This window comes from Chelonoidis abingdonii, chromosome 2, assembly GCF_003597395.2.
Source record: "Chelonoidis abingdonii isolate Lonesome George chromosome 2, CheloAbing_2.0, whole genome shotgun sequence".
In the NCBI taxonomy this organism is placed as follows: domain Eukaryota; kingdom Metazoa; phylum Chordata; order Testudines; family Testudinidae; genus Chelonoidis; species Chelonoidis abingdonii.
The window spans coordinates 297,881,602-297,905,655 of record NC_133770.1 but is presented as its reverse complement, the minus strand read 5'-3'; the positions used below and the strand labels follow the sequence as shown (position 1 = coordinate 297,905,655).

Here is a 24,054-nt window from a genome sequence, read left to right as displayed (position 1 = left end):
GATTAGAAGCAAGCACCTTCTTTAGAAAACGCCCTCTTTGAGCAGCATTGGGACAACACCCAGAAAAAAAAGCAGCACAAAGCACAGACCAACGGACACAGACCCAGATTTTGAATCTGGTCTGGATTTGCATAAGAGGGAAGCTGCTATAAATACAAGGTGTCTTGCAGAAGGACCCTGGGTCTCGTCTTGTCACCATCGGAGCATCGATCCGGATCGGCAGAAGCCCGGCTCCACCCCTCCCCCATCTAACTCACCTGGCCAGTGCAGTTAAGGGGAGCAACTAGTTGGTAACAACAGCAAGACGGAGTGTGTTTGTGTCTGTGTGTGTGTGTGTGAATGCATGACTGTAATATATCATATGCATATGATAGAGTATTAATTAATATCTGTATTACTAATAAATGTGGCGTTTTGCCTTAATCCCCCTGAAAAGATCCCATATAGTACTTTGAGTACAACAGACTTCCTTCCCCAAAGGAAGAGTTTACAGAAGCTAGGATGGGGAGAGAAAGGAACATTGAACCCTATGGGATAGTTTCTCATTATTTGCACATTCTGCCAGCTCCTCTTCTGTCCTGAGATAAATGATTTCTGCAGATCTTGCTGTTCTTTGTGCAGTCTGTGTTCACTCCACCTTGTGCAGGCTCATTCTTTATCCCCAGCTATAAATGCTGATGTTCTTTGTAAAGACCCCACTGGTTTCTTTTCTTCCTTGCCCATTAAAGTATCTGAAAAATCAGTGGGAATGAAAGATTTTCTTGGATTTTAAGGTCAAAAAGGACTGTTATGATAATCTGATCTGACTTGTTGTATAAAGAGGATGAAGAACTTGGACCCAGAAATAATAATGACACCACCGTCTGCCTCTTATCTAGCACTGCTCATTAGTAGTGCACAAAGCACTTCACAAATGTGATCAGAATCATTATCCCTAGTAATTTCTGTATTACTTTTATAGCTTCTGTCTGAGCTAGAGCAGACCTTTAGAAAGAGGTCTAGCCTTGATTTAAAGACTGCAAGTGATGGAGAATCCACCATGTCCCTAGGAAATCGATTTCAAAGGCTGATTACCCTCCCTGCTAAAAAATAGTGCCTTGTTTCTAGTCAAGTTCTAGTCTAGATTCGGTTTCCATCCATTGGAACACTTTATCCTTTTTTTGTCAGTTTAAAGAACTGTCTCCTCTCAGAAATCTCTTTCCCATGTAGGATCAGAGCCTCTGATCAAGCCTCTGTTAGCATTCTCTTGCATAAATGTTGCATCAAACAGGCAAGGTACTAACAAGCTTCAACGAGACTTTATTTACAGTGGAAACACCTTTACCAAGCTGGTGCTGCACCCTCTGTAACTCTCACTCAGCCTCCTCAACTCTTCCCCACTCCTTCTTATTTCCTGTCCTTTCAGGCTCCCAACAGCCAGTGCTCCCCGTTCTAATAATTACAAGCAACATCTAAACAACACAATAAACTAAATAGATCATCCACTGTCTTAAGTGTCTCCTACAAAGGCAAGGTTTTCAGATCTCCAATTCTTGTAGCTCTTTTCAGAACTCTCCCCAGTTGTCTGCCCTTTTCCAGTTATTATTCCTATTTGCTTCTGTATTTGCTTTGCTTTCCTTCTTTTCTGCACATCTCAGTAACGTTACCAGTTTCTTCATTTTCCATGGGTGAAACTCATCCCTGTGCAGAGGGCCAGCACTGCCCAGTCTCACTTAAGTTCTTGGGTTTAAATAGATTTGGCTCCCTGGATGGACATACACCGATTTACATCTGCTGAGGATCTGGCCCAGCAATGTGTTGTGTCTGAATAGTAGTGGGTCTGATCCTCAGCTGTGACATTCCTGCTGCCTGTTGCACAATTCTGGTTGACACCAAGCAAGTATTCATGACATTTCACTGGTAGAATAAGGCTGATTTCCCAATCAAATAAAAGAAACTGTTTTGATAGCTGTTGGATATGCTGTGTCATCTTCTTTTCACAGCTTACTCGCTCAATTGCCACGTGTGCAACACCACAACTGCAAACACCTGCACGAATCCCATCAATTGCTCAACAGCTGATCATTACTGCACAACATTTATTACAAGTAAGTCCCAGTATTGCTAGTGCTTAGGGCCATATTCTGGAGTGGATCAGCACAGGCAGATCTCTAAGCCCATGATCCAATGGCAAGATCAGAGCCTTGCTTAGGGAGTAGCTGATTAAGGGGAGGGAGACAAGTAAGTGAGCAGAAATGATTCCACTGAGAATACCCCACGTGCTGGGTGCCCCAGCTGGTGTAAGAGTCCTAAGCTGTCCTGCTCCTATTCCCCAGGGTAGGACATGGGAGGGGGGTCATGCCAGGAGTGTCCTGCACTATGGCTATTTTCTACTTCCCAGAACCAATGGAAAATAGAGTGTAAGTTAGACCAGCCATAGGGCTGCTCTCCTTTCCACTGGGAGCCAGGCATGCCATTTTGAGAAAATTTCTTGTTATTTTGTTGGCAAAACTGATTAGAATAGGCATGAACTGGTGGCAGAGCAAGATCCTGGGGGAACAAGGACCTCATTGTCTCTGTTAGAGATCCATCTGTTGATGTTCCCTGAGGTATTGGAGGCGTGAGAGAACTTCATCCCACAACCTATGCTCATGTCTTTCCTGGTTGGTGAAGGCCAGTGGAGAAGTATTGAGTCCTTGGTTGTAGACATTGTCAATGTCTCTCTCAGTGAGGACAGGCTTCCTAGTGTTTCGAAGGAAGCATTAGTGCAGCCTTTGCTCAAGGGGCCATCACTCAACATATTGACATGTTCCCTTCTCAGGTAAGTCTGTGGAGAAGATTGTGGTAAGACAGCTCCAGACGCCTTATATCTCCTCGGCCCTTCTCACTCTGGGTTTAGATCTAGTTATGGCACAGACACTGTATTGGTCAATGATGTTCTCCTGGTGATGGATGAAGATCAGCTGGTGCCATTTATCACAAAGTGTTGGGCTCACCGGCAGACCCTGACAGGAATGGGAAGAATTCCTCCTCAGCAGCTTTATTTTTTTCCCTCTGAGAGATCTCAACAGATAGTTGTGGGCAATTCCTCCTCCTCCTCCCCAGGAGTTGTCAAATCTGAGGTGTCTCAGGGTGCTATTTAACTAGAAACAAATGGATACATTCCTTGGGATAAATGGATGATTCCATGGCATTATGATCCCAATGGAATTTAGAATAAAGTCAACACTAATGAACACAGTCTTTAAGGAGTCATTTGGGAACTTTTAAATGCTGATTCCCCCATGCTCCTTTCCTTTCCTTGTTTAGACAGCTCCACTCCTGCCTTCTCCTGGAGAAGAAACGTTCCCCATCATGCCCACTCTCTACAACGATTACAAATGTTGCCACACACCAATCTTCTTTTCTCTGCTGCCAGGAAGATTTGTGCAATGGGGTGGTCGACATGAGAATTGGCTACCCAGTATTGGTAATCAGCATCTTTGCCGACTTTGTCATCACCTTTGTCAGGACTGGAGTGTGAAGTGCTGGGCAGAGAGGGGGTTTCCTTGCTGAACCCACCCAGGGAGAGACAACACCTCCTCTTTGCAATGCATCCCACTAGAATTAACACTGGGCGTTTTCTACCAAGTGTCATCTTGGATCTCATCACTAAGTTGCTTCTCTACCACCTTTCCTGCCTTGGTCACTGGGTGGAACTCCATGTTGCTCAGTGGAACCAGAGGGTTTTCTCTCATGTCCTTGGGATTGGAGACTTAGGCACTCAGCTGGCCTGTGCACATTTTGAATCCACTACTGTGTCTGATCTGCAGAGGATGAATTTGTTACAGCACCCAACTACATCACCGCACCAGATGTAACAGCTCATGTTTTAGCTCTGGAAGTCCCTGATTCAGTCCCTGGTGTTTGGTCAAGACAGTGGCCATCACATAAATCTGATTAACGCATGTTTTTTGAATGCCTAGCACAATGGGGGCCTGGTCCATGCCTGTGGCTCTGAGGTGCTAGGATAATACAAATATTAAGAATAATTAGTTAATAATAGTGTTTGTAGTCCCAAGTGTATTAAACTGAATGTAAAGATATGAGCATTGTTTTCTCCTAGTGGTGCCCCTACAGGGCTGAGTTAACATTGTTTGTTCCTTTCTGTGCAATCTCATGCCTTGATGCGTGTGGATTTCTTTTAAGTGTAACCTTAACTGTGAATTTCCTGGCTTTGCAAGGCTTGCTTTAGAGATAATTACAGCATCCTTGTAACTATGTTACTGATCTGTTCTCTCAACATTAAAGCCAGCTTAATGTTTTCTATTCTGAAATTTCCTTATTTTAGAAGGTCAGCAATGGGGACAGGGATAGCTCAGTGGTTTGAGCGTTAGCTTCCTTAAACCCAGGGTTATGAGTTCAATTCTTTGAGGGAGCCACTTAGAAATTGGGAGCAAAAATCAGTGCTTAGTCCTGCCAGTAAAGGCAGGGGGCTAGGCTCAATGACTTTCCAAGGTCCCTTTCAGTTCTTGGAGATAGGTATATCCCCAACTATTTTTATTTTATTTTAAGAAATGATTTAAAATACCATATGTGAACACTAAATAAGAAGCCAAAAGAGAATGCTAGCAAGGGATCTAATGGAGGGTGATGGTAGCTATGCAGTAGTTAAGGTTGTGTTGAAAGAAAGAGCTAAAGCAGCAGGTTGCTCTGCTCTTTCCACTTTTAAAATTAATAAAGGTTTCTTAAATATTAACTTGTGCATTGAGGGGTCAGTGAAATCACATCCTTTTAGAACACGCACTTTTTCTTTATTTTAACAAAACACTCATTGTGTTGCTGGGGAGATTTTTGCCCTGGTGTGCCCACACTTTTTTCCCTTCTGTAACTCTGTGATGGACACGTATTAACCCTCCATATATAGTCTCTTGCCCTGCAGCCAGCTCGCATGTTCCAGAAGCTGGAGGCAGTTGGGCTGTACCACTCACCTAAACAGGTAGGAATGTTCCAGCAACTGGGTCGTACCATTTGCTCAGTTAGCTAGGAACGTTCTGGAAGCTGTACCACTCGCCTGGTCAGCTAGAAGCTAGCTATCTTAGAGCATTATAGCCAGACTTAGGCTGGGGGCCAGACCCAGACACATTCCCCATGTAGTCTAGGCCTTAGCCAGCTCCACTGGGAGCAACATTCAGCAGGACGTTCACCAGAATGCAGAGCAGGGTGGAGATGGGGAGCAATTGGGAACCCCCAGAATAAACTGGATCCAGACAAAATTCTGTCCTTTAAATCAGGCTACATGTGTGCCAGCTGAGCAAGATGAGATGACCCAGGATGCGAAGGAAGGCAGTTGATAATTAATGAACCTGAATTCATTAAAAAAAAGTCCTAGCTCCCTTTAGTGAGCATAGAGGAATTAGGGCTTTCTTCGGCTCTTTTTTAAGGACCTGGGAATAGAGTAGCGAGGAACCTGGATTTTTTTGTTTTGAGAAGAATTTTGCTATTTTGACATTTCTTCCATTTCAGAATGGAACAAAACCAAAAACTTTTGAAATTTCTCGTGAAATGAAATTTTTTTTAAAAAAATTCAGATTGATCAAAACATTTTGTATCAATGAAACTGAAATGTTTTGTTCAGATTTTGACCTATATTCCCCCTCCATTTTATATTATATTTTATAACAAAATAAAAGAATTGAAAATAAGGGTTGCTTCAAAATGGAAAATAAAATAAAATGAAAATTCCTTTCCCAAGAGGTCAACATGGTATTATAGAATATCAGGGTTGGAAGGGACCTCAGGAGGTCATCTAGTCCAACCCCCTGCTCAAAGCAGGACCAACCCCAACTAAATCATCCCAGCCAGAGCTTCGTCAAGCCTGATCTTAAAATACCTCTAAGGAAGGAGATTCCACCACCTCCCTAGGTAACCCATTCCAGTACTTCACCACCCTCTGAGTGAAAAAGTTTTTCCTAATATCCAACATAAACCTCCCCCACTGCAACTTGAGACCATTAATACTTGTTATGTCATCAGATACCAATGAGAACAGTCTAGATCCATCCTCTTTGGAACCCCCTTTCAGGTAGTTGAAAGCAGCTATCAAATCCCCCTTCATTCTTCTCTTCTGCAGACTAAACAATCCCAGCACAGAGATGCGAAGCAATACAGAAATAAGACATCCAAAGAAACATCCATGGTACAGGGGTTTCTAGGCTATCATTAATGAAATACAATCAGATTTGAAAATGAGAGTGCTATTGGAGTCACTGTAATAAAGATGAAGAGCTGTGGTGGCTGTTTCTCTTACATAGGGGAAGAATCCACCGTGAATAGCTCAAAGACCATTAAAAAAGGGTGACTGGGAGATTAAGCTCACATTTTTTTAAATGGTCACAAACTTTAGGTGCCTAACTCAAAACCCTCAGAGCCCTGATTTGCAGAAAAATGCTGATTTGAAGGATTCAAAAATCATGAAATTGGCATAAAAATCAAGAGATTTTTTAAAAATGCATTTGTGGATATTTGCTTCCTGGAGCTTGAGCCTTTAGGAGCACCTGAGTCACTGTTTGAAGCTTTTCTTTATGCTGACACAAGAGGCAGAAACTTTCTTTAAAAAAAAGAGAGAAAGCAAGCAAGCTGAGATTCTAATGCAATAACATGACTCCAGCAGCTGGGACTTTAACAAACACATCAAATATCATGGGACTCAGGATAAAAACCTTGCAATTGGCAACATTGTTTTCAAAGGTGCCGAGGACCCACAATTCCAGCTGAAGTCGATGGGAGCAGCTGGTTCCCGGAACCTCTGACTATCACGTCATTTTCTAGTCTATTCAGGAAGCCTGTCTTTGTGATGTCTGAGTGCTTTTGGCTGATGGAAGTTGGACATAAGCAGTGCGCCAGTGAGATGTTGCTGAGAAGAGATGGCAAGACTGAGACAGAACAACTCCCCCAGTATCTCCTGTTACAAACTATGAACACTTGCTTTTGAAAGAGCAGTGACGTTTTAGTAACACGAGGCCTCAGGCATCACTGTGCCATGAACACCAGAGCCAGGGGATCAAGAGTGATGCAGGCACCGCCCTCAATATGCATGCACTTGCCTGGGTAAACCGTGAATAAGGACAGGGCTTTGTTCCTGGAGTTTGATTGCACAGTGCCTCCTGCGTCATCAGTGCTATGGAAATGTAGCTCTAATATGAGGCTAAATTGTCTACTAGATCTGCTCAGTGCAGGAGATGGGGTGTCAGAGATTCTGTTACAGCACCCTGATTCTGGGGGCTGCTCTGTGCCAGAACAAAGCCTGAGCTAGAGGACCCTTGGAGCCAGATCTCAAAGTTGGGGTTCAGTTGGCACAGAAGTTGGCTACCCCAGATGAGAACTCCTTTCACTAGCAGGAATTCTCAGTTGGCCTGTTATGGCCAGAAGCTGGGTCTTCCCATGGGCCCCAGATTGAGAATCTGACCCATCATCTTTTTATGGCATGAAATTCCTCCAAAATCCAGTTTTGGTTGCACTAATTTGCATTAAGTGTTTTACCTTAACAAATGTCTTTTCCCAAACACATTTTGGCAGCTCACCTTTTACTCTGCCAGACGTTGGCTTGATTTGTGGATTTTTTTTTTTGCTTTCTTATCAGTCAATGAAAGCAGAACACAACTAGAGTGTGATCTCTACATAAGAGGTGATGTGTTCAGAATAATGTCAGAGACGTATCTTTCCATGACAGAAAGTTTACTTGTGATTTGCCAGTATTGCATAACCATGGTATAGATTGGGTGGAAGAGGGGAAACCGTTTCAGTTACCATAGAGTGTGACTTACATTTTTGCAGAGTTGAAAAAGGTCTGTGTGACTGATTCTCTTAACATTCCTCTGGTTCAAAACCCCCTTCCTATTAGACACAGATGAGAGGCGATGAAACCACAAAACAAATAGGATGTGATCTCAACAAAAAGAGGAGGCATGTTCCTCAAAGTGTCAAAGTCATTAAACTTCTTCCATGCAAAAACCTGCTTAAATGAGATCAAATGTCAGGCATACAAATGAATCCACCCATATAGCACATACTGTTCTGGGCAATTTAATACCAGAAACCCAGTCAAACAGTGCTTCCAATTCTCTCTTTTCTGAATAATAAAACAGATGCAGTCAGTACATTTCCACTTTGCTATAAAGTTTGTGAAGTTCTCAGCTTGGCAAATGGGAAATCTGAGACATCCTGGAGCAGGGATATTGTACATAGTGAGGTCGGGTACACCACAGTCTTCTTCATTAGATAGTCTCGAGATGGAGACAATTACTGGACATTCATAACCAATTTAATCAAAATGTTATCAAAATATTACAGTCCACTGAATTCACAGGAGAACAGTAGCCAAGAATTTACTGTAGATCATTCCAAAATTTCTTTCATAAGCATGGTGGGAGTTGTAGTTTACACAACTTCAGTTAAAGCTAAGGAGCCTGAGTAGAGATATGTCAGAACAAGAAGCAATGGTCTCAAGTTGCAGTGAGGAAGTTCTAGGTTGGATATTAGGAAACACTTTTTCACTAGGAGGGTAGTGAAGTACTAGAATGAGTTACCTAGGGAGGTGGTGGAATCTCCATCCTTAGAGGTTTTTTAAGGTCAGGCTTGACAAAGCCCTGGCTGGGATGATTTAGTTGGGGTTGGTCCTGCTTTGAGCAGGGGATTGGACTAGATGACCTCCTGAGGTCTCTTCCAACCCTAATATTCTATCTATGATTCTATGTCAGTTTACACTAGCTGAGGATCTGGTAGTTATTCTGAGAATGATTGAAGTCCTGATCCTTTCACTAGGCTAGTAACTAAAACTATCCTAACCCAGGTTTCTAGCATAGCAGTTACTCTGATGAATGTTTTATTGTGTTAAACACTAGGTCCATATAATTTTAAACAACGACAACAAATGGCCGTCAGTGAATCCCCGGAAATAATTCCATCTCAGAGTCCTGGTGACAACCCAAGGAATGAGAATTTAATAATCTTTGGGTGGGATTGTCTCCTTTCAGCTCAGCTATTATTTTCTATTTATAAAATGCACGCCACGGGAATCGGAATCAGACTGGCTAACGAAGGTTCCAGCTGCAAAGTTATCTGGCAGAGCTACACAACAGGACCTGTTACCCAGTGGTTGCAAACCTGTAAGAAGAACACATTCAGAACAGGAGCACCCCGCCTTCCAGACAGAATGTATTAAGCACCAACATTGCACTCAGCATGATACAGGACATACAAAGAAGGCACAAGATAGACATACAAAAGGCAGAACTAGCTGAGAAGACAGGGGACAGTGGTAGTCTCTCAATTAAGTTTCCTAAGTATAACTCAAGGCTTTAAACTGCCCCTGGAAACCCAAAGGTAGCCAGCACAGATCATGGGGCACTGGTTGAATATGCTCAGGGATAGATACTCCCGTTACCTGTAGGCCTCTGAATTCTGCACTAGCATGAGATACCAGATGATTTTATGTTAGTAATATGAATATTATTTGTACCTTATACTAAAGGCATTTCACAGCCTCATCTCTTGTATCAGACCCAGTGTGAGTTGACGGTTGGGTTCTCAAAGTTTCTGTTGAAGGATGAGGAGTCAGCTGTGGTTTGCAAAAAAAATTGAAGTTCAATCCTCCTCATTTCAGCTACATCCAGCCTCTTTGGGGCTTAAGGCATTGAGTTTCTGAGTTCAAGTCCTGTTTTGGGAATTATTAGCAATCTGTGACTCTGGGCAGAGAATCAAGATACAACCTTTATGTTGGATGGACGCCCATTCTCTCCTCCCACCCCTCCAGATCAAAGGAGATTTTGGGGTCCTCATTTTTAAATGAGTCTCTCACTCCAGTCTCCAATTCCCTGGATGCAAATTTTGCCATCACACCCCAGCCAGATGCCCAAGAGCTGAAATCTGCAGCTGCAATTAGTTGCAGAATTCTAGGCACCGATTTTTGTGAGCACAAATTAGCATCTGCACAGAGGCCCTTTGCGTGTATTTTGGAAGCTCAACATGGAAAAGGGTTCAAATTTAACCAGCTATTACCATGGCCCCCATGCCCCTTGCTGGTCTCACATGGTCTGCCACTTCTCAAGGGCAAAAAGTGGGGAGGGAAATCTCTTGAGATTTAACCCCTTGTGGCCCACAGCTGCTGCCACTGCCTCTTAAAAGTCCCATCTGTCATTACAGAAACTGCTCAGGTGACACTAATTGCTAAAGAAAAGAAGTAATGTCAACAAGGCCCAGAGGAAGTTGGAGATACCTGGGATTAGATAACACTCACTTTGTTGTGAAGAACCAGGGGATAAATGGGGATCATATCTTGTTACAAAGAAGGTGGACATAATTAGCTTAGCTATTTTCTGCTATTCAACCCCTTATTGTCTTTCCCAAGCAGCATGAAAAATCTAAAAAAAAGATGTACAACAAAGCAGGAGGTGGGGCTCTGTAATTGGAGATTTAAACCTTTTATGACTCAGACTTGCTTTTCCAGTACAGCTGAATTTCTGGGAGAGGAGAGGGGGGAGAGAGAAATGGTCAGAATCAGTAAAAAGAAAAACTCACCCAGAGGGTGCATTGGTAAAGCTACCTGCGAAGAGCTCCAGGCTGCAAGGAGCTGCTCATGATGAAGGGGCTTCTGTCTGTTCTGCTGGCTGCCATTGTGTGCATGGAGCTAGGTAAGTTATTAACCAAGCCCTGATTTTGTGGTGGGGTGGGAAGGGTGAATGAAGGGACATCTGTGACAAAATGTCATTGACTTCAACTGCAGAAAGATCTATCCCTGTGTGAACCTAGAAGTCAAGTCATGGGTGGTGGCCTGATGTGACAGAAGTGGTCTTTGCAGCCTGCCCAGATGTTTCAGAGCATCGCTTATAAAAATAGTAAGTTTCAGGTTGGGATCCCTAACCCAAGATCTATTCTTTTAGCAGCTATCAATGGAAGTCTCTCCACTGATAGATATTACTTGGCTTTGTGATTTCTTTCATCCTCTCTTGGCTCTGCCTTTGCCACGAGGCCTGATGCTTTAGAGAGTCTGTTGCTTTACCTTGTTCCCACGGGCTGGTGTTCTTCTCACCTGACACAAACCCAGGAGTCTCTACCCTCCTTTACACACTCTGCTTCAGCTGTCTTCTCCAGTGGCTTGTTTCATGCACCGCGTGTGATTCATAGACACTTGGGCACTTAGAGATGGAAAGGATGGGCTCGGCCACCCAGTCAAGGTCCCCCGGCGGGACTGACTCACACCACTGCCATCTGGAGGCTGTTCCCCAGAACAAAAGAGCTCAGCATAGGGGTAGTTTGACTTTTATATTTGGGAAGGGAGCAGCTTCAGTCAGGCCAATGGGGCCATACAAGTTGGCGGGGGGGGGGGGAGGAATTCTGCACCTGCCCGAGGCTTGCAATTTGCGGGGGCAGCTCCCCCATGTCCCCCTAACTGGACCCAGGCCTTACGGTGGTTTTCAACATGGCCTGCTGGCATATCTCTTTGATTCACATTATTCCAGTGCACATCATTGGATGCCCTGGTGCGTCGGCAGCCTGTTCTTCTTGCCACCTCCTTGTCAGGGTCGCCTGTGCCACCAGGGATGGGTTATGAGAGCACAGTCCCTGTCGGTCAGAGCAGGTGGCCAAGCAGAAACTGCTGTTGTGTCTAGCTGGGTGGGGGAAAAGTCCCATGTGAGCCCGCACAAGGACTTGAGTTGACACAATCTAACTTCCGTTCAGGTCAAGCGTGTTCTTCTAAGGGTTGCCTCGCTAGCTGCCATCTCCATCCAGCTCAAGATGATGCTTGGGTTACCACGGGGCACAGAACAGTGATCCCCTCATTCCCCCTCATGTAGGAAACAAACAACCTTATGCAAGCCACATTGTGACTGAATGTGTGACAGTCCCTGTTCTCTGCCCTCCTCGGGGGCTTCCAGCTACCCAGGAACTGCAAACGCGGCCTGCATCTAGTCTTCTCTGCTTCATTGTGACAAGGTCAAATGGCCACTTTTTTGTGGTGATGGCTGGACAAGCCCCGACTGGTGTAATGTTCGGGGGCATTATGGCCCAGATCCCAGCCTGGGAGATATGAAACCCTCAGGACTTCAGTGAGGGGGAATGCTTCGAGCGGGAACTCCTTTCTGTCAGGGAAAGTCATGTAGCACCTATAAGGCGGCTGGGGCCACACTGCTGATGGCCGGAGATTGCCATCTGTTCTTATCCAGACTAAAAGGAGCCACCATATTGTGTCCCAGAAGCCTTCCTCTTCACCCCCTTCCCCCTCCCCCACTGGGCTCAGGGGAAGGAGAGGAGTCCAGTTCCCTCCCCTCCTGCGTCTTTCAGAGAAGCCATTGAGTTTTTCTCATCTCTATCCGCCCCTCCGGGGACATGAACCTTCTCAGTCCTTTCTCAGGGTGGGGCTGAGCCCCCCCCCTTTCTGCCACCCTACAAGGTCCCCTGTTTCTCTTGCTACTGACAGCATATTTCTCCCTCCCCCTTTCTGGCTCGCCCCCTCCACTTGGCACCCCCATCCCCACTTCGGCAAAAGTGTCTCCCATTTGTGAACCCAGTTTTCTGTGTCCCCCAGTAATGGCCCTCTTTGTGTGTGTGTCCTCCCATTGCTCTCCTCTGCCCGTATCTGTTACATCCCCTCGTCTTCGCGCCCCTCCGCTCTGGCCTGGGCTCTCCTCATCTCTGGCTTCTTGCTTGCTCGAGTTCCGCGTCCATGCTTGCTGTTTGCCAGGGCATGCAAGGAAATACTAGATCTGCTGAATGCCCCGGGAAGGAGGGTATTAGCGGGTGGGGGTGACCTGGGAGGAAGAGGGGGTTGGGGACTTGCTCAGTGAGGGGAAGGGGGATGATGAGAGGTGGCTAAATGGGCCGACGGGTGGAAGGGGAGGAGAGAGGTTGAGGTCTCAGATGAGGGCGGCATGGGGGTTAGGGAGGGTGTGATGGGTTGGGACAGTGGGAAGGGGGACAAGAGGGTGAGTGGCAGAGGAACTGGGGGAGAATAGGGGTGGGAGGGCACCTGTCAGCCTCACAGTCTCCTCTTCCATGTGTGTGCCCAGACGTGGGTAGCTCTCGCCCCTCTAGGGGCATCTGAACCCCTCTCCCTCCCCTGTTCATATGAGCCGGGATATGGGAACTTTGCCCCGCTGGGGGTCTCGGAGCCCCGCTCACTGCCCTCTGTGTGTGTGCCAGGATGGGGGGCATGTACCCATCTACAGGAACTGGACTTTTGTCCCTGCCCTCCTCAGGTGACCTGGCTTGCGGTGGGCTTGCCCTTTGGGGAGGCCCCCAATGTAACCAGGATTCAGGGGAGCCCTGACCCTTTGGGTGGGGAGCTGAGGACAGGCATACTTCATGCATATCGCTGGCCCTAAAGCACTCAAGAGAGGGAAAAGAACAGCCACCAAGAGGAATGGAGCTGTTCCCATGTCTTAGAACCAGGGCCGGCTCCAGGGGTTTTGCTGCCCCAAGCACCCCCCCCCCCAAAAAAAATCTGCGATTGTGATCTGCGGCAATTCAGCCGGAGGTCCTTCACTTCCAGCGAGAGGGAGGGACCCTCCACCGAATTGCTGCCAAATACCTGGAGGTGCCGCCCCTCTCTGGAGTGGCCGCCCCAAGCACTTGCTTGGTAAGCTGGTGCCTGGAGCCGGCCCTGCTCAGAGCTAGTGTTGCAGATTGGATCATCTCCTTGGGGAGATCAGCAGAGACCATCCCATTGAGAGGGAAAGGGCCAGTTCACACCATTCAGAGCTGCCTGGGCTGCAGGTGGAGGTGCAGAGGAGCCCTTCCTCTCCAGGGTCGTCTTCCTGTTTAAAAGACAGTGCTTCTCAGTGCTCTAAAATCTGCATGCTTGCATGGATTTTCTTGAAATTTTCTGTGCCTCCTGGAAGTGAAAAGTAGGGCTGGTGACCCAAATTTGAGGTCAATTGAGGAAGGGGTTCTGCAGATATAAACTCCTTCCATAGCTCTTTTTCAAGTAGTTCCTGGGGGTGTGTGTGTGTGCGTGTGTGTGTGCACGTGTGTGTGTGTGTTGTTTTGGGGGTTCGTTGGGGTTTTTTTTTTTGCATGGAGTTAGAGATCAAACTACTACTGTAATGCAGGTCAAAAGTCTCAATCAGTTTTTACCCACGGTAGTGCATGACACCTCACATGTCTTTGGGGCATCCGCACTGTGAGTGGTATTTAAGAACAGGTTCACATCTTCACCTGCACAGCTGTGCAGTCTGGGAGGATTACAGGGTGCTTGTGCCAATCCATCAAACAAATATGGGAGGTTTCCATGCAGATACTTTAAGCATGTGTAACCCGCAGCCTCCTGGGTGTGGTGTTCTGTCCCATATAGTGGCATCGAGACCACTAAAGAAGTGGGTATTCACCATGAAAGCTTATGCTCCAATACGCCTGTTAGTCTATAAGGTGCCATTGGACTCTTTGTTGCTTATTCCAATGAATGTTCATGAATATTTTTGGCAGTATTTGCCCAGTTCTAGTTAATATAGAAATCATCCTCAGATGATCATCCATCAAGCCACACTTCTTTAAAGAAAATAGCAACTGTGTCAATTTCTGCCTGAGGATGTGACCAGATGTCTCCCCTTGAAGTCAATGTGAGCTCTGGGCTTACCTGTGATGACAGTATCTTGGCCCATCATTTACAGAAATGACACGTCAATGGGGTATAACTGTGGGAACCAGCTGCTATTGTTACCTAAGGGTGTTGTATGTGGTTGGAGTGTTCAAATGGCCACCCTTCATAGAACAACACAGCCGGATCTGAATGATGATCCAGCAGAGAGCTGCCTGAGATCTGAACGCTGAGCAGAGCAGGGTGCAGCATGTAGTAGCTAGGAGCAGACTTTGCTTTGTTAGGTGAATAATATGCTAAGAAGAAAGGCGTTTATTTGTTTAACACAAGCTCACCTTGTGTTAATGTGAAGAACACCGCAATAACTAGCTGTATCCGCCCTTGTCTACTTGACGTGAGTAAAATCTACATGTTGCAGGTATTTTCTAAGATGCCACCCATCCTGCTGCCCAAGCACCCAATACAGAGACAAGTGATGGATGATCCATCACTGTCTAAGTTAAGGTGGGCAAAGCTGGTCAAAGCTCATGCCAGTTTGATGCTGTGTGTTCAATAGTGAATTTTGTTGCCTCTATCCCTGACTGGTATGTGTTTTCTAATAGACAATGAACAGTTAGGGTTAAGTATCTCTCCTGTTCAGAGAGAGGAGTGGCTTTACAACTCACACTTTAGCTGATTCCAGATGTTTTAATCTGTAGGTGTCTCTGGAGGACCTTTCCCCCTTTTTCAATAAAGCCCCATTATTTGGCTGTATCTATTTTCGTAGGATTATTTCATTCCATTTCCAACCATGCTGTAAACTGCACAGCACTCTGAGTGTCAGGCCAGGCAGGGCCCCTTTACAAATAAAACAATAACAATACACTAGTCATTAGCTTAGCCAGCAATATTTGATGACATCTTGCTAACCCAAAGGATATTAATTTAAACGTACGGTGCACGCTCTCAGGCCCTAAATCTTATTGCTATTAAGATCCCTATATACTTCCCCATTACTGACTCAGAGAAAGGAAAATCCTGTCACATTTACTCTGCTGGTAGCTAATAGGGTAGAAATCAAGGCTACTGGCAGAGCTACTGCTCTAATGCTGAGTTTAGTGCTTTGCTAAATATGGGAGCTGTATAATTTAATTGTCAAAGAGAACAGCCAGACCACAGTAAGCACTGCAGAGAGACCACCTCTACATTAGAAAGGGAGCAGCTGGGTCCAGTTTTCTAAGGGATCTTTTGGGGGGTCTAACTGGGGTGAAATTAGCTTCCCTGCAGCTTGTTTGGGCTCTGCCCTCATTTATAAAAGCCTCAGGTTAGAAGCTGGGGGCATGGTTGGTTGGTTGCTTTTCAGAGGGCCCTTCTCCTTAGAGGAAGTTTATCTAGCAAGTGCTTTCCACTGTTGTTTCCTCCTGGTCGAAGGACTTGCTTCTGGTATAATATTTGTCCTGTGTTTAAATGTTTAACTTTATAAAATAATGTGAGACCCACTTTGGATGTGGAACAAACATCTCAGCACCGAATAGTCCTAGCCTGGGCCACGCAAATCCCATGGGCCTCTTCTAGCTCTCTACAATGAGATCTTACCTAGCTGCCTGCCCCAAGGACGCTTCTGTGGGTCAGCGCTGACCACTGCTTAGCACTGGAGAAAGTGCAAAATAGAACCAGCCCCTGACCCAAAGAGCTTATAGGCTGAGAGTCTGATTCTCACTTACATGAAGGCTCCTTTATGCCATTTATAAGGTGTCTTTACACCACTCTAGTACAGACATGCCAAACCCGTGAAAAAAACACAGAAATTGGGCTTGTTTTTGTCTTGTTTGGCTTGTAGTGTCCTTTTTTTTTTTTTTGGTTGGCTCCTGGCAAGCAGGGGCAACTGGGGGAGAGAGTCAGGGCTGCACGGTGGCCCCCCCACAGTCCCAGACTGCATGCCGGGGGGATCTAGGCACAGAGTGTTGGGGTTCTTAGGGATTGGCTTGTTCTGGCCTTGTTCTGAAATGGGATTAGCTTGATCTTTGGCTTAATGTGAAAGTTGGGGTGCTTATTTACCACGCGAGAGTTGGCAACTGCTCTGGAGATACAGAGGGGACGAGCATGGGGACTCTAGTGTAAATCTGAATCACAATCAGGCCTCAGGAGTGACCGGCCCATCAGTGGAATGATCTCTGTGTAAATCACTTCAGCCTGTCCATTATTCTGGATCTGGTTAGCTGGCTGAGGTTTCTGCCACTCAGATAACTGTGTGAGACGGGTCTGATTAGCTAATTGTTACAAAGTCGACAGACAAATCTCTTCGAAATGATGCTCTCCAAGGACTGGATTAACCTCTGATACCCGCATGCCTGGAGGCAGTTTAACAGTAGCCTGGCGTGACACCGAAGACATGGCGTGTGGATTTTGCAGCATGCCCCTCCATACATCAGACAAGACACATAGGAAACTGCCGGGTCCTACGGCACCACATTCTGAGAACTACCTCTGGGGAGTGGCGCTAGTGGTTTCCCTAACAGGGGTGATCTGGAAGGGCAGACAGCACCTGTTGCTCCCCATTTTGCAACCCCGTTTTGTTCCTCTTTGCAGCCCACGCCTTGCAGTGTTACACATGCCTGGAGCCGATGAGCGCCTCCCTCTGCGTGACCATCAGCAACTGCTCCACGGATGACGTTGTGTGCAAGACAGTAATGTACTCCCGAGAGGAAGGTAAGGAAGAGACTCCCAGAGGGAGAAGCCTGTGCTCAAATGTAGGGAAGGGAAGAACGTCCATCCAGCCCCAACCCCAGGGATTAGAGTTCCCCTGTGATTGCTAGCGATGGACCCAGGCTGCAACACGGGTACTTGGGAGCAGTGGATCCAAGTTTTGGCTCTGCCATTGACTCAGTTGGACTCGCGTTGGATGAGTCACTTAGGTCCAGATCCGCAAAGGGACTTAGGCATCGCCACACTCAGCATCACAGCGCGTAACTTTTCGTGCCCTGGCAAATCACAGGAACAGCCCTGGGAGCTACGAAACCTGAGTTAGGGACCTAGGCTCCTGTACAATGAATAGGGAGAGACAGGCACCTTAGACTGTGATTCACAAAAGCCAGTACGCTAGGTGGGGACACACCTCTAGCCAATGGCAGAGGCTGATGAGAGGGGAGTTTGCTAAGTCCCACCCTTCTGGCAATAGGGGCAGGGAGGCACCTCTGTCTGCTAGTGATTTGCGAATGGGAACCAACTGCAGCTTAGGCAAGTAGTGTGGTTCTTGCAGGAATGGATTAGGTGCCTGCTCTGTGCCACACAAAGCATCAGGTGGTTAGAGCACTTGCCTGGCATGTGGGTGACCCAGGTTCAATTCCCCTCTCTGCCACCAGAGAAGAAAGGTCTCCCACCTCTCAGATGATGCTCTGAGCCCTGGGGCATCCCAATGAGGACTGCGTCAATCTCTCCTGTTGTGGATAAAGAGTGATGGGAGCTGGTGGACTGGAGCCTATGTCTCCCACCTCCCTTGTGGGTGCCTGAATCACTGGGCTCTTAGGAGCCTAAGCTGGATCCTGTGACTTCAGAGCATTCTTGGCACCTCTCCGGACGGGGCTTGCATTGGCCCATAGTTGAGCTTTGCCGAGTAAAGAGACGCCTCTCCAGAGAGAGGAGATGGGGCTCAGGGATACCTGCTGCACCTAGGATTGGTAGCAATTAGAGATGGGATGTCGTATCTGCAGGGAGACAGATGACACACAATGCACCCAGGCTTAGGTGTAAAGCCAGGGGCATGAGCCAGGTATCCCTGCTTAGCTTGTGGCTGCCCCAGTGGAACTGCCTGTGCGTTCACTGAGCCAGAGGGAGACATGTGGGAAGGACACCAGAGATAGACTCCAAGGAATGTATGTAGGGCATTCTCTACATAGGAGACCAGCAAAAGGTTTGTTTGTTTTAGTTCCCAGCTGATCCAACCCCTGAAGCTTTTTGGAATTGAGCTGGAATCTAATGGGATAGATGTTCAGTGCTCCCCGCAGGGCTGGAACTTGCCCCCACCCCTAATCCTCCCTTTAATACCCTTTTCTTCTCTCTTGCTTTGACATGTTGTAGTTTACCCCTTTGTGGGCGACTCAACCGTCGTCAAGTCTTGTGCTCAGAAATGCATCCCGTCCGACGTGGATGAAATCGGGAGCTCTCGCCCCACCTTCTGCTGTAACTCTGACTTGTGCAACCTGGATGGGGCGGTCAGCATACAAATCAGCTACATGGTGATGGGGATTTCAGCCAGTTTCCTCTGTGTCCTCCTCAGAACTGGGCTGTGAGGAGCCGGGCAGGTGAAGCCTTTACTCCCGAAGCACCACCCAACAAGAGCCAAGCCCCTCTTGGCTGTGCTTGTGTCATAAATGGATAGGTAGGTAAGGGTTAAGTTTCTTTTACCTGAAAAGGGTAACCGAACACCTGACCAGAGGACCAATCAGAGAACTGGATTGTTTAAAGTCAGGGGCGGGAATTTGTATACTCGGGGTCTTGTTGTTTCTTACTAGTGAGGAAACAAGTCTCTTATAACCACTGCCTAAACCTCACAACATCTGTAATACCACGACACAAAGCAAAGTAATTCAGCTATGAGGTCTTTGGGGTGATTTACCTGTATGTAATTTGTGTGCTGGTTTAATTGGCTACTTTTAAATCAGACGTTTCTTTATATTCTTATAAGCAAGAGCCTGTATTTGATCTTAAGGCAAGATGATTGTTTTATATTTCTTTCTTTTCTAACTAATTTTTCTGTTAAACCTGTGAAAGTTCTTTCCTAGGGAGGCAAAGGGAAAAGCCAGGCTGTGGGCTATTTCCTATTTGGGTCCAGGGAAAGAGCAACTAAAGAGAAGACGAAGAATTCTCTCTGTTCTCTGGTGGTTACAGTTTTTCCCTCGTTCCTGGAGCAAGGGGGGTGGCAGAGCCCAGCTGTGGGTATTGCATCTCCATTGTCCTGAGGGAAGCAAAAAGCTGGTTTCTTGGGTCCACACAATGCAAGCAAGCCTGAAGAGGAGGGGAAGGGTTATTTTCCCTGCTTTTAGCATCCAAGGATTGGAATCTGGGTGTCCCACCAAGGGAGGTTGGGGACCAGAGGAGGAAAGGGGTCAGGCCCACATATTAATCCGATCTGGTGGCAGCGAGAATATCCAAGCTGGTAGTGAGCTTGGGGGAGTTTCAGGTAAGCCCCCAAACTTTGGACGCAAAAGTCCAGGTTTGGGACAGGACCAGACTGGTGGACACTAAAGTCCAGGTCTGGGACTGGACGGCTAGATTACCACAGCTTGCCATCTGCATTCCGAATGGGTGGCCTTGGACGCTTATAGGAAGCTACTTCTTCGCTTTCTTAGACACACTGGCCTCTTGGAAAGATGTTATCTCTGCATTCCTGTCCCTGTCAATAAAGGGACCTGGCTCAGGAATGCCCAGTCAGACAATCTCTCTACCAGCTCCTTGCTAAATTAAATTCCATGCTAATCTGTACTGGAATGTCTTTGTTGTGTCAATTACTTGCGGAAAATTCCATGGCACACCCAGTTACTCAAGGCCAAACTATTCGAATTAAGTGCATGACCATTGTGACCAACACCCCTAGCAAATGGCTATTTCACATGCCTCTGTTCTACAGACATCATTGCTAAACAACCAGTTTGGGGTGAAATTCACCTGAATGCAGTGAGCCAGTGCAACCCCTCAGCACCGTAGCTTTTGTGCTGGCCCTTTACACAGGGTAAATTTCATTCTCAGTGCATGATGAGTAAGGGGTCTTTGGCCTAGCTCTGAAGGCCATGGCAGGAGTCTAGACTTGATGTGCCAATGATCTGATCTAGGTGGGTGAAATTCTTCTGTGCTTTTGTGTCCCTGTTTCAGAGGAATAATAATGAGCAGGAATTAATTGCTTGATCAACTGTAATAATTAAAGTTATTTGTAGGTCAACTTTTCTCTGCTGAAATCTACTAGAGGATTCTTTTTTGACCTTCAATTCTGGCTTGAAATGCTGTTTAGGCAACAAGTGAAGGGAGTGCCATCTCAGTTCTAAGCTGTGCATGCATAAGACTTTGTGGGACTTGAGCAATGTGGTTAAGTGCTTTGCTGAATCAGGGCTTTATTTCAGAGTCTGGGTTGGGAATGCCTGACATTGTTGTCTCTTTCTTTATCTCCCTCAGCTCTGACCTCTTCTGTCATCTCAACAGAGCTGGTGGGATGAGAGCCTTCTCTAATAGCTTCTTACCATCTCTCATAGAATATCAAGGTTAGAAGGGACCTCAGGAGGTCATCCAGTCCAACCCCCTGCTCAAAGCAGGACCAGTCCCCAGACAGATTTTTACCCCAGTTCCCTAAATGGCCCCCTCAAGGATTGAACTCACAACCCTGGGTTTAGCAGGCCAATGCTCAAACCACTAGAGCTATCCCTTCCCCCCACCTTCTCCACATTAATGTCATGTACCCATTGAAAAAGATCCCTTTCCCTGGCCTCTCCTCTCTCCTTGATTTATTGGGAACAGTTATTTAATTCCTTAGTACGTGGTGAGGAAAGAGTAGGCATGAACGATGGGCTTCAAAATAAAGCAATAGCAATGGATTGCATTAACTCATGAGACAGTGGCAGTGCCCTGAATTGATGCTTGGAGGTTGGTCGGTGCACACCCCTTTCACTCCAGAGGTGTTCCCTCCAGTTAAGGGCTGAGGGAAAGTCTGCACTGCCATGGCCCATCTGCTAGGTGACATTCATCCTTGTGCAGGGAGCCTGCCCAAGGGTGAGGCACGACTTGAGTCCAATTGAAGTCTATGGGGGACTCAAGTGGTGGTTAGATGTTGTTCTGGCCTCTCTGCATGGGGTGAAGTTCCTCCCTGGTGAATGTTGCCCTAGGAAGGATGGCACCTATAAATTGTACAGCGCTTCCCACATTGGGGTCCAGGTCTATAACTAGAGCCCCTAGAGGAATTACAATAATAAATTAATAATATTATCCCCGGGGAGGAGGCTGCACTCCCAGAGAAGATTCAGTAAATAATGGGAGAGTTGGCAGAAGGGATGGAAACAGGCCAGACTGATTGTGAGAATGGACAGATCCAGCCAGGAAACAAGAGGAAGATCCAGAGATTGAGAAACACCACGCAGAGGGGGCACTTATTGCTCAGTCATCATATAGCTCCCTAGTGAGTCTCAGGGCAGGTCTGGTTGGCAGTGATCGATCTATCGGGGATCGATTTATCATGTCTAATGTAGACACGATAAAATCGATCCCCCGATCGCGCTCCCCATCGACGCTGGAACTCCAGTTCGCAAGAGGCAGAAGTGGAGTCAATAGGGGAGTGGCAGCAATCGACTTGCTGCCGTCCTCACAGCCAGGTAAGTTGACCCAAGATACGCCGACCGTCCCAGCCCCGCCCAGTGTAGATCAGGGCTCAGTGTATGGAGCTCCCAGGAAATGGGCATGCTTCCAGTTTGTCTAACTTCAATGTTGCTGACTGTTGCATGCCTAAGTGCTCTGCAGGGACGAGACACACACACACACACAGTGAGTGATATGGCTTTTAATGAAGGTAAAGAAAACACACCCGCAACGGGGACTCAGCACGTTGCTAGTTCAAAGCAGGGAACGAGTCCAAAGCAGCAAGACAGGTCCTACTAAATATAACTTTATGCTAATAGCATGTAAAACAACTCATACATAGGCATGTGGGAGCTTTCCCACAACTAAACTATCTTTAATGGCAAAGGGCCAGGCTTTTCTAAACACGCCGGCTTCCCAGGCTGGGCGGTTCTAACCAGCTGCAAACAGTATTTGCTAGCACAAAACACCCTTTAGTAGCCTGTCCCTGAGAAGGCGAACAGCCTCAGCTAAACCACCGTGACAAAATCTTCCGCAGTCCCTTACACTGACCTTTCAGCTTTCCAGTGCAGGAGAATGTCCATGAGTGGATCATGGTGCTTGTAAGACACAGGTAGGGGAGAGACAGCAGGATCAAGAGACAGCCTTGGTAGGGTAAACTGAGAGGCACAAGTCTGGGACTTTTCAGCTTGGAAAAGAGACGATGAAGAGGGGATATAACAGAGGTCTATAAAACCTTGACTGGTGTGGAGAAAGTGACTAAGGAAGTGTTATTTACTCTGTCACATAACACAAGAACCCCAGGGTCACCCAATGAAATTAATAGCCAGCAGGTTTAAAACAAACCAAAGGAAGTACAGTACTTCACACAACACACAGTCAACCTGTGAAACTTCTTGCCAGAGGATGTTGTGAAGGCCAAAAGTATATGTGGGTTCAAAAAAGAACTATATAAATTCATGGAGAATAGGTCCAGCAATGGCTATTAGCCAGCATGGTCAGGGTTAGGGTGACCAGGCAGCAAGTGTGAAAAATCGGGACAGGGGGTGGGGAGTAATAGGAGCCTATTTAAGAAAGAGACCCCAAAATCAGGACCATCCCTATAAAATTGGGACATCTGGTCACCCTAGTTAGGGATGCAGCCCCATGCTCTGAGTGACCCTAGCCTCTGTTTGCCAGAAGCTGGGAATGGGTGACAGAGGATGGATCACTTGATGATTACCTGTTCTGTTCATTCTCTCTGAAGCACTTGGCATTGGCCACTGTCGGAATACAGGATACTGGTTTAGATGGACCTGACTCAGTATGGCCCTTCTTATGTTCATACGAGTCTGAGACAGCAGCAGGATTTATGTCCTCTGAGTCAGGTGTTCCTGTTCAAAAGATCACTTGTGAGAAGAGCCGGTTGGGAATTTTTCAACAAACTGTTTTTTCACCCCCAAAATACTGATTTGTGAAACTTCACAAAATGGGATTGGTTTTCGCAAATCTCCCACCTCCAACAATTTTGGAAAGAAAGTTTTAAAATTGTAGAAACATCCTGTTTTGACATTATTGAACTAGAAATTCTGGGTTTGTTGAGTCAAAGCGAATTTTAGTTTAGCTATTTTAATAAATTTAGACTCCAAGAAAAAAATGGTTGCAATCAAAATAAAATGTTTTGAAATTATTGACACAAAACATTTTGATTGACCCCAAACAAAATCTTTTTCATATTTTTGGTACATGAAATTTTCTGAGATTTTTGACATTCCTTCCTAATGCAGGACAGGAAGCTTTTTTGATACCTTGAAAAAATTGACATGATGGGAAAACCATTTCCTGTCCACTTCTACTTATAAGCTTATGAAACACGATAATTTAAGTCAGCATTTCTGAAACTATTAAAAGTTGAGCCCCCTTCAGGAAAATAAAACCAAATTTGTCCTTCTGAAAAAAGGTCAAAATTTCTCAATTTGTATACATCTTCTGTGCTCCTTCATGCCCCTAGTTTGGGAAATATTGGTGTAGATCATCATAATATCATCCTTCCTCTCCTTTCTTACCTGCTTTGATGAGCAATGAAATAATTAACAAAATGGGAGTTAAAATAGCATCTCTGGCATCTAATAGCACCCATTGAAAGCTATTGTTTCAGGCACTCTGCAAACTCAGGCAGACATTGCTGCATCAGTTAAACTTGTGTCACA

The 24,054-nt window shown here is 46.2% G+C and overlaps 1 protein-coding gene and 1 long non-coding RNA gene across 4 annotated transcripts in view; one reads left to right on the top strand and one right to left on the bottom strand.

The window, feature by feature from the left end:
• Positions 1 to 24,054, bottom strand: part of LOC116815147 (uncharacterized) — a 28,562-nt gene that overhangs the window by 2,854 nt on the left and 1,654 nt on the right. Inside the window, exon 2 of one of the 2 annotated variants that reach the window (XR_012655140.1) lies at positions 23,088 to 23,238. The exons of the other annotated variant lie outside the window; for it this stretch is intronic. This is a non-coding gene — a long non-coding RNA (uncharacterized LOC116815147). The remainder of the gene's footprint in view (positions 1 to 23,087; positions 23,239 to 24,054) is intronic. 2 annotated transcript variants of the gene reach the window in all.
• On the top strand, positions 1,420 to 18,880 carry LOC116815142 (ly6/PLAUR domain-containing protein 2-like). Of its 2 annotated transcripts, none has more exons than XM_032763231.2 (3): positions 1,420 to 2,087; positions 17,120 to 17,239; positions 18,608 to 18,880. In XM_032763231.2, the coding sequence occupies exons 1-3, from the start codon at positions 1,958 to 1,960 to the stop codon at positions 18,817 to 18,819; spliced, it is 462 nt and encodes a 153-aa protein (XP_032619122.1). In that variant the 5' UTR covers positions 1,420 to 1,957; the 3' UTR covers positions 18,820 to 18,880. The 2 variants fall into 2 exon arrangements, with proteins under 2 accessions (XP_032619122.1, XP_032619123.1); XM_032763232.2 differs by lacking the exon at positions 1,420 to 2,087 and adding an exon at positions 10,453 to 10,649.

What these genes read in the sequence shown, in the direction of transcription:
- LOC116815142 (XM_032763231.2), top strand. Translation starts at nt 1,958, where the DNA reads ATGCTGTGTCATCTTCTTTTCACAGCTTACTCGCTCAATTGCCACGTG. An exon ending in CTGCACAACATTTATTACAA is followed by an intron (nt 2,088 to 17,119) that starts GTAAGTCCCAGT and finishes TCCTCTTTGCAG; the next exon opens with CCCACGCCTTGCAGTGTTAC. An exon ending in AATGTACTCCCGAGAGGAAG is followed by an intron (nt 17,240 to 18,607) that starts GTAAGGAAGAGA and finishes GACATGTTGTAG; the next exon opens with TTTACCCCTTTGTGGGCGAC.